General features: G+C 37.3%; 2 protein-coding genes across 2 annotated transcripts; one reads left to right on the top strand and one right to left on the bottom strand.

The window, feature by feature from the left end:
• The first annotated feature begins 506 nt into the window (after window positions 1-506).
• Window positions 507-2497, top strand: LOC129727182 (uncharacterized). Its single transcript, XM_055684739.1, has 3 exons — window positions 507-692; window positions 748-978; window positions 1031-2497. The coding sequence occupies exons 1-3, from the start codon at window positions 622-624 to the stop codon at window positions 2394-2396; spliced, it is 1668 nt and encodes a 555-aa protein (XP_055540714.1). The 5' UTR covers window positions 507-621; the 3' UTR covers window positions 2397-2497.
• A 47-nt stretch (window positions 2498-2544) lies between these two features.
• On the bottom strand, window positions 2545-4694 carry LOC129727183 (zinc finger CCCH-type with G patch domain-containing protein). Its single transcript, XM_055684740.1, has 2 exons — window positions 4470-4694; window positions 2545-4419 (listed from the first exon to the last, which is right to left on the bottom strand). Exons 1-2 carry the CDS (start codon window positions 4518-4520, stop codon window positions 2935-2937), a joined length of 1536 nt encoding a protein of 511 aa, XP_055540715.1. The 5' UTR covers window positions 4521-4694; the 3' UTR covers window positions 2545-2934.
• Window positions 4695-13512: the final 8818 nt, after the last annotated feature.

Raw genomic sequence — 13512 nt, 5'->3', positions numbered from 1 at the left:
TTCGAAGACATTAGAGCTCGTGTGAATAAGTGGAAGCCTAATAGTCGGTGTGTTAACCGCACCCGATTGAATGTTTTCACTGGAATTTTTGCTAATATTCAATGGGGACCGTGTTTACAGATTGCTTATGTGTGCAGATATTTTTTATGGAGTGTGAAGACATTTGAAATATGACTTGGCATCCCTGTGTCATGATTTCTTGACGGCCGGGTTTGTCTTAAAATCACTTACAGTTGTTAAAATTCAAAATCAATTTTTTCAATAGTTCTGCTGTTTAAATTAAAATAAGTCAGTAGAAAATGAGTTTCTTTGACATTTCTTATCAAAAGAAAAAATAATATACATACCCCTAAAACACCCTATTCTCCATTCAATTCCATAATTATTCATCTCTTTGCACAGAGGTACTCAGTTGAGTTAAAACTACCAAAATTCCGAAGTTTTTCACTTAACTATATATGCAATTTGACAGCAGATGCACCGACTGCTTCATGCTGGGTCGGAAGTTACGGACAATCCTGAGTCAGTTGTAAACAAATTTTAATTTTTTTCGTGATATCATGGTTATCCATAATCAGTGCATTCTTCAATGAAAATATTGAACGTAATCTGGTTTTAAGAATGCCACTAAACGCGAATAAAACTGATCGTAAATCTGACGAGGACGACGAGTTTTTCAAGCCAACTGCCAAGTTAGCGGAAGGAATGCAAAATTGTAACAATGCTTTTTAATGTTATTATGTTTAGTTCTAGTTTGGCGAAAGTATTTGGTATTTCGAAGAGCAGTCCTCCGAAAACCGTATCTTCTGCAGAGGTACCAAAATCAAATCGGCTTTCTGATCGGTATGGATCATCTTCTTTTCGATATGTCCCCCCCTCTTCGACGCAAGCAGATGAAGATAAACAGGAGCAAATTTCGGACAAAACGATTGCAACGTTGAAATTGGTGCAGGCTAGTGTTGTTGCTGCATACAAACTGTAAGTACTATTACGGTGCGTCGATCGAACTCTAGACGATTGTTTTTTTTAGTGTCGGAACTGAAAACGTCTCGCAAGGAAAGCTTGGGCTAGCATTATTAAATTCTGAAGACGGGTACAAGGTGCTTTTGTATAGAACTAAAACCGATGTCTTAGCCACTGTCAATATATCTACATCGACTAAGATGTTCCTTAAGAGCAACTATCTTCAATTTCATAGTGACGATGAATGTTTCTGGAGTGTTTCGTTTGATCAACCGACTGAACGAGAACATCTACTGAGTATTATCGTTAAGGTTTGCGTGGTCGAGAAGCAGAAAGATGACGTAGCAATGTGTAGGCCAATCCCAGCTTCGAGAACGACTATTCCGGTTGTAGAAGAACCAGACTCTGATTCCACAGATCAAAAAAAGATTAACTTAATTTCACGTATAGCAAAAGTAGGTCAACCAATATTACTTCAGGAGAAACAATGCAGAACAGAAATAAGTGATTCATCTGACACAGACGTTCGAATTGAAACTATTCCCCGGCATCGACGAACAGGCAGCGGAAGCAGAATTCATCCGGTTAGTATTGGAATGCAGATGTTACCTTCTTCAAATGCACTCAGTACAGCCATAGCTGGTCAAAACCTGCTTCAAACAACAGCTGATTGTAATTTCAATATGTTAATGACGGAAAACCGTATGCAAAGCTCAGAGTTGCGAATGAATTTGTCCAAAATTGAATCCAAGCTGGAACGAGTTCTGGACAAAATCGATTTACTAAATCCATCTGGACCTTCTGGATACGCAAAATCAACGTTCGACAAGGATGAGGATATTTTACATTTAGAAGAAACGGTACTAGAGTTGAAAAAAGAGAACCATTTGTTGAAAAGAAAAGTAAGAAATTTGGAGATGGAAGCTACATCTAGCAAACAGTTCCCTGAAATGGATGAGTTGCTGATTCAAGCGGAAAAACGGTACCAATTACTGCATGACGAAGCAGAATCACTACGTGAAAAAGTTCAGTCGAGTGAAAAAAAGTGCCTCGAGAATAGCAAAGAAATCGAAAGATTAAACGCCGAACTCGTGCAGAAAATGACGATGGCGGAAAAAGCTGCCAAAGATATAAACCATTTAGAGGAACAACTAGCTGCAAGTCAAAATGATCGAACCCTGTTACAACAAACAAATAAAGCGTTGGAAAATGATCTACAATGTTGTCGGGCAACAGTCACTGCTTTACAGCAAGAGCAGCTTGCTCAGGGCGAACAGCAACAAAAGCGGCAAGACGACATTGTGAAAAATATCATGAATAATTGCTTTCACCGAATACGCGAAGAAATTAACGACGTGCGTGTGCTTAAAATTATTGGAGACGTATTTAAGAAAGAAACAAAAGCAGTTATCCATGCTCGAGTGGCAAAATAACCTACTGAGGTCCAAAGTTAGAGGTATAAAAGCATGTACATTTTATCGCAAAATTAACTAGAAAATAAACTAAGGAAATATAAACAATTTCTTTTTATAAATTGTGTTTGAAAAAGGCGCCAACCAATTGATAAATTGAGCAAGTCTGTTGTGTACTTTTGTGAATTTATATTTGATTTTCGGCAGAGGTGACATAATTTTTGTCATTTTACTTAACTGGTGAGTTAATAAATAAGCTGCAATTTATTCGCAATTAATCTACTGGAGAGTTCAGTAAGAAAACATATTTTAACTACAACTGAATGATTACCAATATCTTTCCTTTAGATACAAATATCTGAAAGTTACTTTTAGATATTAAATCAAAACTTTAAAGCGCTGTCTAGGTAATACGGAATAGAATTATTACAACTGAACCTGGTTCCGACTAAAGTGAATCGCTAACGGCAATGTGCACATGAACAAACGTACATATGCATAATCCACAGCTCTTATGAATCGGTGCTTCATTAAAGATTTCTCTTTCTGTTAATTCATTTTAAAATATTGTCATTTTACGTTTATCGGATCGTAACTGCTGTTCTTGGTTGATGCTTTTTTCAGTAACCTGCATTTGTGCTATTTCGGAACGCTTATCGGCAATCTGCTTCTTGAGACTCGAGTAAACTTGTGAGCCTGGCTGATGCCGAGCAAGGGAATTTTGTAATCGTTCGATGTCACCTGTCAATCGCCTAGTGTGCTGCGACAACTTCAGACTAGCAATGTTCAAATTTTTGGATGAGCAACTAGGCAAATCAAGTTTTTCCGGTAGTGCTGTTTGTTTTTTATCCGATGAACCGGAAAAATCGCTCGTCGTGTTACCCAATATTTCATTATTAAGAAAATTGAAAACATCTACCTTACGTTTCGCATTTTTCCCATGCTGTCTCGCATTTTTCATTTCTTGTGTTTTTTTCAGTCGTTGAAGTTTCTTTTCAACACTAAATAAGTCACTGTTACCGTTCGCACGTTCACGCAACTCCATACAATAATCTAATGATCTTCCTTGTGGAAGCACTTGCGCGCTAACAGGAACCACTATTCCTTCTCCTTTACTGCCTAGTCCGGCACCCACAACATACCCCATTTTAATCATTATCTTAGAACCGATTCCTTTTGTATATTTCTCCCATTCACCCAACCGTTGTGATGGAGCTGGATTGAGCAAACTTCGTTGGATTATTCCGGCTTGTCGAAATGCAGCGTCATCATCGAGAGTACCATCATCTTCTGACGAAGAATCATCAGAATTTGAAAGTAAATTATCGTCACCTTCGTCCTCCAAAGGTAAAATATCTTCAAATGGTAACTCTAGCATTTGTTTTCCTTCGTCTATAATTATTTTACACATCTTTTTGTCGAAATCAGCCTCCTTGACGGCGCCTTTGGCCCATAAACGGTTTTTTTGTTTCGCTAAAACCCGCCAACCCTTCTTTTCCAATAGTTCAAAGCGTGGCTGACGATAGTCTTTTAGATCACTGAAAGCTACCATTTCTCCATGCGAGTAGCGACATTTATCATCATCAAATTTACATTCGCCTTCTAGGAAAAAGGGACAAGGTATCATTTCCTGGTGGGTCGGATTGATGAACAGCACTTTCATCTTTATGTCATGGTTATCGGATGCATCGAGACTGCATATAAGCGCATTGTGAAACGCTTTTGAACCCCATCGGTGAAGGTGTGGAGCAGAGCACTTACTTCCTATGAGATCTGCAAGGGCCTCCGATGCATCGTTTGGAGAAGGATTTCGATCCGACTGGTGCTGATCATCGCAATCCAAATCATTTATTTCGGCCATGAATGCCGCAAACTCATCCTTCATTCCACCATCACTTGAGGCGCTAGTGCCCTGTCCATGCTCCTGTTCTAATGTTTCACGTGTTAGGTGGAGTAGTTCATTTAGATCATCCTTGAGATTTTCTAAATCTTTTCGTTCGCTTGAGTTTTCCGTGGTAGCCAGAGCATGTTCTACCTGAGAAAGCTGATTTGGGCATATACCTAGTGTCACTCGACATTACAGTTTTTACATACCTGCTCTGTATAAAGTCTAATGGACTCGTTTAGTTCGTTCGACGAACTCATAGTTCAGTTACTAAAAATATTTTGCAGATCACGTATCTACTATAATCAATTATAAAAACATATTTCAGTCAAGATTTTTTTATTCCTTCTGAAAAAATGCTGATGTTTCAACCGTTTCGGTGTTTTATTTTAGTTCCTGACAATAAAAACTTACTTGTAAACAACTGTTTCTAGCATCATTTCTCAAAATGGTGTATGTTAGAATTGCCATTTTAGGGCTGTGCACCAATCCAGCTTTCCACCAGAGTAGCGAACCTATACATAGGCTGACTACACCAGAGTCTATGTTTATATAGAGTCGCGCAAAGAAACCAAAGGAACCAAATCAGTGTCAAACGAGGGTACCAATCGAGCAATGTAAATAAACAAGGTGATAATGTGCGGAGTGGATGAAAAGTTTTGTAATTAAGCGTGATAAAAAATATGTGTTTTTCCAAAGTTTTAACTACACACTGAAAATAAGTCGAACGCTAATCCCTATTGCTTTTTGCATATGAATGTTAATAAACGAACCTAATCATTCTGTTATGTCGACCAATATCGATTTTTATTGGAATAACGGAATTTTAACGTGTTTTGGCATTTGACGTGTGTAAGCATTGAAATCTGAGTGTAAAATGATTGATTTTGGTATGCATGACATGGCAAACCGAAGTGTAACACACTTGATTTTGTGCTGTGAACTGAAACCACAGAACAGATATGCAACTTCGAACAAAACTCTGCAGCAAATCGGTGCCCAAGCTTTCGCATTCATTTTTTGCTGTTCCATCCTACATTGATTTTACAGTGCATCGTTCGTACAGTTCGCTCCAATAGTTTGAACATGTACCAAAATACTATTTTTTTTGCTTTAATGTCCAGGCAAAAAGGTGATCTTTAATAGTTAAATCCATCAAAATCAAGCTAAGACAGAATCGCATTCAAGAGATCTTTAAAGTGGAAATTCAGTAACAATTCACAATAAACGTCAATGAAACAAATTACACTAAAAATCTTTCACCCATTCAAACATTGTCTAACAAATTTTCTTGGATCGTACACCTCACGACTGCTAAAACTATTTTAACCTGTTATTTGAATATTTTCCTTGGACTTGGAAACCGAATTTCTCGATCAACGACAATATTTATTTCTCGTACCGTTTTTTATACCTAACATTGCTAGAAATGCATATCAGACGCGCTGTACAAACACTGCTTACTTCATTAGGTACAATGTAAAAATTGATTGTCGTTAGTCAAGATATTCAGTTTTCAACTTGGGCAACAATGAAATTCATTAAAAATATATCTACATAAAAACCGTTGCACGCATGCGGGTGGTACTGTACGTTTGTCATGAAAAGGCACCCTCGCCATACCAGTACCGGGGAGAACAGAGGATTCTCTCGATGAAAAAGCGGCGAGAGCTCATACAGTCCTTTTGTTGAATGAATGGAATATAAGCGTAATGAAATTTCGAGTGTAAAATGCATGCTCTCCACCGCTAGATGTCGATACTCAAAATAAAGAGATTTTGTCTCGTTTTTGGTTCTTCAGTTGAACAGATGTGCTGAAACCCAAGTGTGTTCCACGTAGATATGAAATGTTCTTGGTTCTTCAGTTGAACAGATGTGCTGAAACCCAAGTGTGTTCCACGTAGATATGAAATGTTCCATCTATTAGCACAGAAGTAAGTGGAATTCACTTGGCAGTAACGTGTCGATTTTTTACAGTGCACATTTCAATCCAACATTAAACCTGTACCGCAGACAGACGTCCAAGCTGAGTCCCAAAGATTTTTGTAGTAGCAATTCGTAACCAGATAGCGCTACTAGTGACGCCAGCCTCATACCCCAGCGAAAAAAATGTATTGTAGCGATAAGGTCACCAGGCGGCGCTAGTATACAAGAAATTCATAACGCAATTCTCTTTGAAAATTTACACGAAATTTTCTATAAATTTTGTTCTTGCTTGGACGTCTGTCTGTGCCTGTACACTAGCTCAGTTAAATTTAACAAAGCATCACCGGTGTAATCTTTCAAAACTGTGTACCTTGTGAAGAATTTCAAAAAATGATATTCGCTTATGCGCTTTATAACTGCAAAAGCTTTTGCGTTTTCAAGTTGAAAGTTCCATCTTTTTTGAAAAAGATCGTTGAGTTTTTCGAAATTACCACGTATAAAATTAAATCAGATAGTTTAACACAAAGTGTATAGAGTTCTCCAGGTGCGTTTGTATTAGTGCGATGTTTACGATTTATTTTTTGTTAGCTGTAAGAATTTTTTGTCACCTGTGAGAACTGTCATCTGAAAGAGAGCATAAAAAACTACCGAGTTTGATTCACACTCTCACAAATTTCAATATACAGTGTAAAGCGGGCCGTGTCGTAGTGTTTGTGTGTTTTCGCTTGGAGAACTCTATATAGACTAGTGGCTATGTTTAATGAATCCATTGTTGCAAAGAATTCTGACAATAGGGTGTTTTAGGGGTATGTATATTATTCTTTCTTTTAAAAAGAAATGTCAAAAAATACATATTCCATTGACTTTTTTTTTAATTTAAACAGTACAAATATTGAAAAACTCGATTTCGAATTTTAACAACTGTAAGTGATTTGAAGACAAACCCTGCCGTTAAGAAATCATGACACAGGGGTGCCAGGTTATTTTTCAAATGTCTTCACACTCCATAAAAAATGTCTTCACACATAAGAAATCTGTGGAAATGGTCCCCATTGAAAGTTAGCATACATTACAGTGAAAATATTAAATTGGGTGCGGGTAATCAACCGACTATTAGGCTTCCACTTCTTCACACGAGCTCTAATGTCTTCGAAATTAAGAAAATTAATTAAGATTATATTTCCACAGGCCAGCAGTAATAATGTCATTTTGTGGTCTGTCAGGGTTACATTTTCCATAAGCCAGCAGCAGAAATGTCATTTTGTGCCCTACCAGGGTTATATTTTCCAGCTGCAGAAGTGTCACTTTCTGCACTACTTGTCAGTTAGTGAAAATATTAAAAAATCTAATTTTTTAATTTAAAAATCAAAGAAAATCGTAGAGATTTAAGAAAAAATATGAAGTGCTTACTGAAAGTCAGGTCATCGATAAGTATGAGAAAAAGCACTTATTTTTCCAAAATAAAACCCCCTATTGATGATAGCATATGGAAATTCTCCTGTATTCGTGGATAAGAGTCATTTTTGTACATTTGCAAATATTTAAAAATAATTGATTTCACTTTCATTTTCTTTTGAGTGATAATCACAAATTTTCCGTTTTTGCATGGATGCAGGTTTTTTTTTAATAATGGGTAAAATTTCACACATTTTTCTTGAGATAATTCTCGACTACTTCGTGATAAGGTCGTATGTCTAAACGTAAACAAAACTAGTGAGAGATGATTTGTGCTTATGAAGTACAAGGAATATAACTCTCACTCGTTTTGTTTACGTTTAGACATACGACCTTATCACAAAGTAGTCGAGAATTCATTCCTCAAAATGAGTGAAATTGTACCCAGTTTTTGACGATTGATCGGTACACCCTTGGGGTGAGACACTATTGATATATTGCGAAATATTTCCAATATTCAATATTGAAAAGTATTTACTGTGATTTAAAAAGCGAAGGACAACGATAGAAAATTTTTGGAAATCACGTTTTGCTTATAAAATGCAGTTCTTTCAGATGACATAAAAAACTGATATAACTAAACAACCCAATACAAAGTATTTATCGTTGCACTTTTGGGGACCCGTCTACCTGTATCACACCTCCTTGACGGCACATTATTGTCGGAGTCTGTCGAAGTGATATGAATGTGTCAGATAAACGATAAATATCGAAATATAAATATTTCTCTTTAGCCTTTAAGGGTTGGCACTTTTTGGCGAAATGGTTAAAAAAGTACCATAAAACGTGCCTAACAACTAATTCGGGATATATAGTTCCGACTGTCTGGGGTATCGTTAAGCCATATAAATTATCATCCGTTTATTGGGGTATCAAGACATCGAACATGTGGTTTGGGTTAAAGTCCTAGAGCTGAAGTTTGGCCGACAGTCACTTAAAAGTTCCAATCGAACAGTCAACAGTTCTTTCATCATAGTTTTAACATTGCTCATGTTCGATTGGAACGATTTTTGATAATTCGATTGGAGCTTTTAGTGACTCTAGGCCTTTAGTTTGGGTGTGTGCTGAATTCAGTGGCGCCAGACCTCTACTTTTTTTTTTAAAAATCGAATGTCGCAAGTCGTTTCTTCGATTTTCAAACTGATATAGCTAAACAACCCAATTAAACCCCTCGTCATGCTGAATGGTAAAGTAAAGTGTGATGTCGCTACCACATACATAAGACATACGTAACACTGGCGTTTTTTTCTGATATACGTTGCCCCATAGTACTCCGTACCCCGTCTTGTCAAATAGCTCGACAATTAATAAACAAAATGAATTTCCTTGTTCTCGGCTTTATCGAGCCCCAATGAAAATCCCATAAGGAACTGTCAAAAAGTTCTTTACAAAGACAATGCAGCATTTTTCGAGTGTGAAGGAGACAAATGCAGGTACACTGCCTTCCTAAACTAATCAAACTAGTGATTTTATTCAGAGGGTGATACCATTCGTGCAGTTTATTTTGTACCAACTTTTTTGTAAGATTTGTTCCTGAGTGTTACGTATATCTTATGTATGTTGTCGTGGAGCAAACGGCATAGTAAATGTATTTTCACGTCAGTACCAAAGGGAGTGAAAAGTACATACACTGATAAACATACAGGCTGTTCAATGAAATCACACTTCTTTACCTTTTAGCATGACGAGGGGTTGAATTCGGAGAATATTTCGTGGCACATATGCACATTTTTACACACTTTTCTCAAACTGTTTGTTCGTCGCTTGTTAATCTGTTCTCTGTGCTAAAACATCAGATAAGCAAACAATCAACAGCCTGACTCTTTCTGCACCTGAATAATGCCACTGCTCATCATTCCGCACCATAATACAGTGGTGATTCGCTCGTTGGGTGTTCGTTAGTTGGGCTGTCACCCAACTAAAAGCACTCTAATGTCAGAATTCGACGTCATTCAAATGCATTTCAGGGGTCCGAAAAGTGAAAAAATATTATTAAAATAAAATTATATTATTAATAGTTGTTCAAAATTTGTGAACATGTTTAGTTATTACGCTTAATCCATTCAGCATTGGTAAGTTTGTTTCACAGCGCTATTAGCTGGACACTTCATGCAGATCATCTCTGGCATAATCAATCGCGTAATTTGAAAAAAAAAAACATGTTAAACATTTACAACATTTTGTGTGTAATTAAGAGGTATATTGTTGGCTGCTAGGGGTAAGACACTATTGATATATTGCGAGATATTTCCAATATTCAATATTAAAAAGTATTTACCGTTCCATTTTCGGGCACCCCTCTATCTATATCATCAGCTCATTGCCGTTACATCAAGCGTTACATTATCGTTTGGAGGTTGTCAATTGACAGATAAACGATAAATATCAAAATATATCAACCAATATCGTGCAATATTATCGAAATATTTTTCATAAAAATAAAGGTGTCTAGCCCCTAGGTTGGCTGTTTGTTTTTCGTCGTATTCTTTTTGCGTCGCGATCCTCCAATTTTTGGGCAAGAAGCAGAATGATGTTGTAAGCGCCCCGCGCTCTTACTCGACCGTGCGAAGGAATGGTCTTGTGAGCTCGAGCGGGCACCTACAGGAGTTTCCTCGGATGTTGCGCAACTAGTGAATGCCTTTTAATCAGGATAGTTGTCCTTACTGCCTTCTTGCTTATTCCTTATGGAACGCGCAGAGAACGAGAGTTAGAGACAATTATCCGTTATCTTCCGTGCGGGAGAATCAACGAGTGAGAATGAATTTCTAAACTTCCAGCGCGAATCTATGATTCTTACTGCGAACGTTTGGGAAACATTCAAATCTGAAGATTTCTCGACTGAAGACCGGGCAGAACCACTAAGAATGGATTCGAATAAAGATGAACGCAACACTGATTCCAAGAGTAGACTAAATTGTATTTAAATTGCTTGGGTTTTTATACAGAAAATTTGATTCCTAAAATCTAGTATTAGTATAAGTAAGAATGAGATAGCCTAGTTAGAGGTCTTATAAGCCTCCCGCGGTTACTGAACTCGCACTTGCGCATTTGCTATTCCCTTTGCTTTGAGTGCGTATTTTGATCCTATCTCAGAACAATCTATGCAATTGTGCGTGCGTACTGGTATACAAGTTATCCACATACGTATACATTTGTCCTCGGCAACTGGAGTTTTTCTCCTATTTCACACATATGAATCTATTTTTATTCTACATTCTCTTGCGCACGCCGTATGAGGTAAGAAAGGATAGACTAATAACACTTGTCCCCTGCATGGCCTTGACACATGCACTTTGTCGCATGCTTGCGTTTAGATTTTCTAATAAGAATTTCCCTGCGCTTCTCTACGCTAGCTAAGTTCGATGACCTAAACATCTGATCATAAGCAAATCTCCTACTGCGGGTTACAGATGTGCTTGCGCATTATCATTTCGCTTCTCGTTGGATTTTTAGTATGAAAAAGTATTGACCAAATACATTAAATATTTACTAAAGCAGCAAGACAGATGAGCAAAGTTCATTTTCTTTGACATAGTTTTACCGCAATGAAATTAGGAAATCTTTTCAAGAAGACAACAAGCAATCGGCACTCCCCTGTGAAAAATTTGTCCAGTTGTCAGTTCATCAAACTAAAGCCTGTAGTAGACTCTTTGACCGAACGTCAAATATTTGTCACTTTTTGACAGAAAAAAATTTGGTCAAAGATAATTATTTGTCACTCTTTAATTTTAACATGGGGCAAACACGGGCAAACAACAACCATGATGTCAAATAAATTTGACCATTATGTCAGAAGGTTAAATATTTGACCATTAGACAAAGAGTGTACTACAGGCTTAACGAACACGATTCGCTAGTTGGGTGTCAGTCGTGTTCCAACCAACGAATTTCGGCTGTATCCTTTCAACTGCGTACCGTTCATAAAAAGAAATTTCATAGCCAGATTCAGTGCCGCTGCAAAACCTAGCGAAATTTGGCTGGTTTCTAGCCAAAAAAAAAAAATAAATAAGTGTGTAGATTCGTTTGGCATACTGAGCAAGAGTTATACAGTTTATTAGTTGTTTGCAAAGAGAGTGTAAGTTTTCTGTCATCGTCAGAGCTGCCAGATTTTATTGAAAAATCTGTATGCAACCGTAAAAAAATCTATATTTATCTGTATTTTGCCTACAAATGCTCTGGTTTAGGGTAACTGGGCTTGGCATCCAACCTTAAAATTTGCCTGAAACCGTAATAAGTTTGGGTAGAATTCCTGAAAGAAAACTTAGGTCTATAACCGTTTTGAAGTAGAATACTTCTCTCAGGAAGTTCGGCTACATAGGGATGTGAAATGAAAATCTACAACCGAAAAAAGTGAAAAATATGTCCAATTTCAAATGCTAATAAATCGGTTAGTATTCGATGAAATTCCTTCGTTCTTGCTGCAATAGATTGGAAAATCTTCTAAGATTCTTCCCAAAATAAGATTATTGTAATTTTATTATTCACACTATTGTACTATTGAAAACAGAAGGCCTTGTCAAAACTAAAAATTCAACCTCTGATTGGTCGTTATATGATTGCTTCCCAAGCCCGGTCGACAGAATCATATACCTTGCAATTGAAAACATGCTATTTGGCCTATATAAGAGCCTGTTTCAGTCGAAGCCGCTCATAATAGTTCTAGACATCGACAACAGCAGTCGTCCTACCTTAGCAGCAGCACTAGCCCTGTGGTTGGTCACCACGTCTCAGGAGCAGCGCGGTTTTTCTCAGCGTGTGTCGCCAGACTGCCATTATTCCCCCCGTGTTGTTTATTCAATGTATAAACAAAACATTGAAGGTTAATAATTTTCTGGCATCAACACAAGCAGACATTCTGTGCGGGATGCAATCAAACTCTGTTGTAGTTGTCCAATTTTTACTTTATTGAATTAACCCCCCACTGTAGGGGCAGCGCAAAGGCTGTGATCAGCATAACCGACTTTGAATAACAAACTGCCCTGTTAGACCGTGTGGTACCGGGGTATTGAGACCATCGTACATAAAGATACTACTGTACTCAGCACTGAGAGATAAGCCAAGAGTTGGATAAATAAAGTTAGATGTGTATAAGAGTAAGTGTGTAGCGTTTGGTTTTGCGGAGCAGCATATTTCCTAAATCGATTCCGGCAAGGGTTCCACAAATTGGCGACGGAGGACAGGATTTTTCAAACTTCGGATTTTACCTGCACTCAAAACAGTCGGTAAGATGTTTTTCATTCAACAACAGGGTCGCAGCGAAATAGAAATGCATCCGTAAAAATTGCATTCAAAGATGTTAGATTCTTGATATGGAAGTTTGGTGTAGCGAATGCATTGAATTGTAGGTTATAATGCGTGAAAAAGAATATCGCGTGAATTATCTGAAGCCTAAAGAAGGCGTGAATTCAATGTGGTTGATACAAATGTGCAACAAGGAGATGAAAAACAATCCAATAAGTGGAAAAAGGCTAGTTCAATGGCTTATGCAAACGAGTTCATTTTGGCTGGCACAAATGTGCAGCAGCAGAAAAAAAGTGAAAAGCACTGGTGCAAATGCGCAGTAGAAAAATACCTGGCGCAAATGCGCAGTATGAAAATGACACAAATGTGTAAGAAAAGAGAATAACAAGCACAAATGTGCGATTCAGTTTAATTTCCCATATATAGAGGAAGGAAAATATGATGAAAATGCATTGCTAATTAGACCAGTTTCTTAAAATCGCTAGTAAAGCGCATCGCTGGTAAAAAAAAAATAATAATGATAAAAAGAAATTCTAGTAGTGATATTTTGTTTCTGATGTTAGAGTTTATTTATTGAAAATTTTAGAAGCTACAATAATTCACGTGAAAAACAGAGAATTGAAACTGACA

The sequence above is a fragment of the Wyeomyia smithii genome, chromosome 3 (genome assembly GCF_029784165.1).
Source record: "Wyeomyia smithii strain HCP4-BCI-WySm-NY-G18 chromosome 3, ASM2978416v1, whole genome shotgun sequence".
Lineage (NCBI taxonomy): Eukaryota > Metazoa > Arthropoda > Insecta > Diptera > Culicidae > Wyeomyia > Wyeomyia smithii.
The sequence above is the reverse complement of the archived record's forward strand: the minus strand, read 5'-3'. Positions and strand labels throughout refer to the sequence as shown.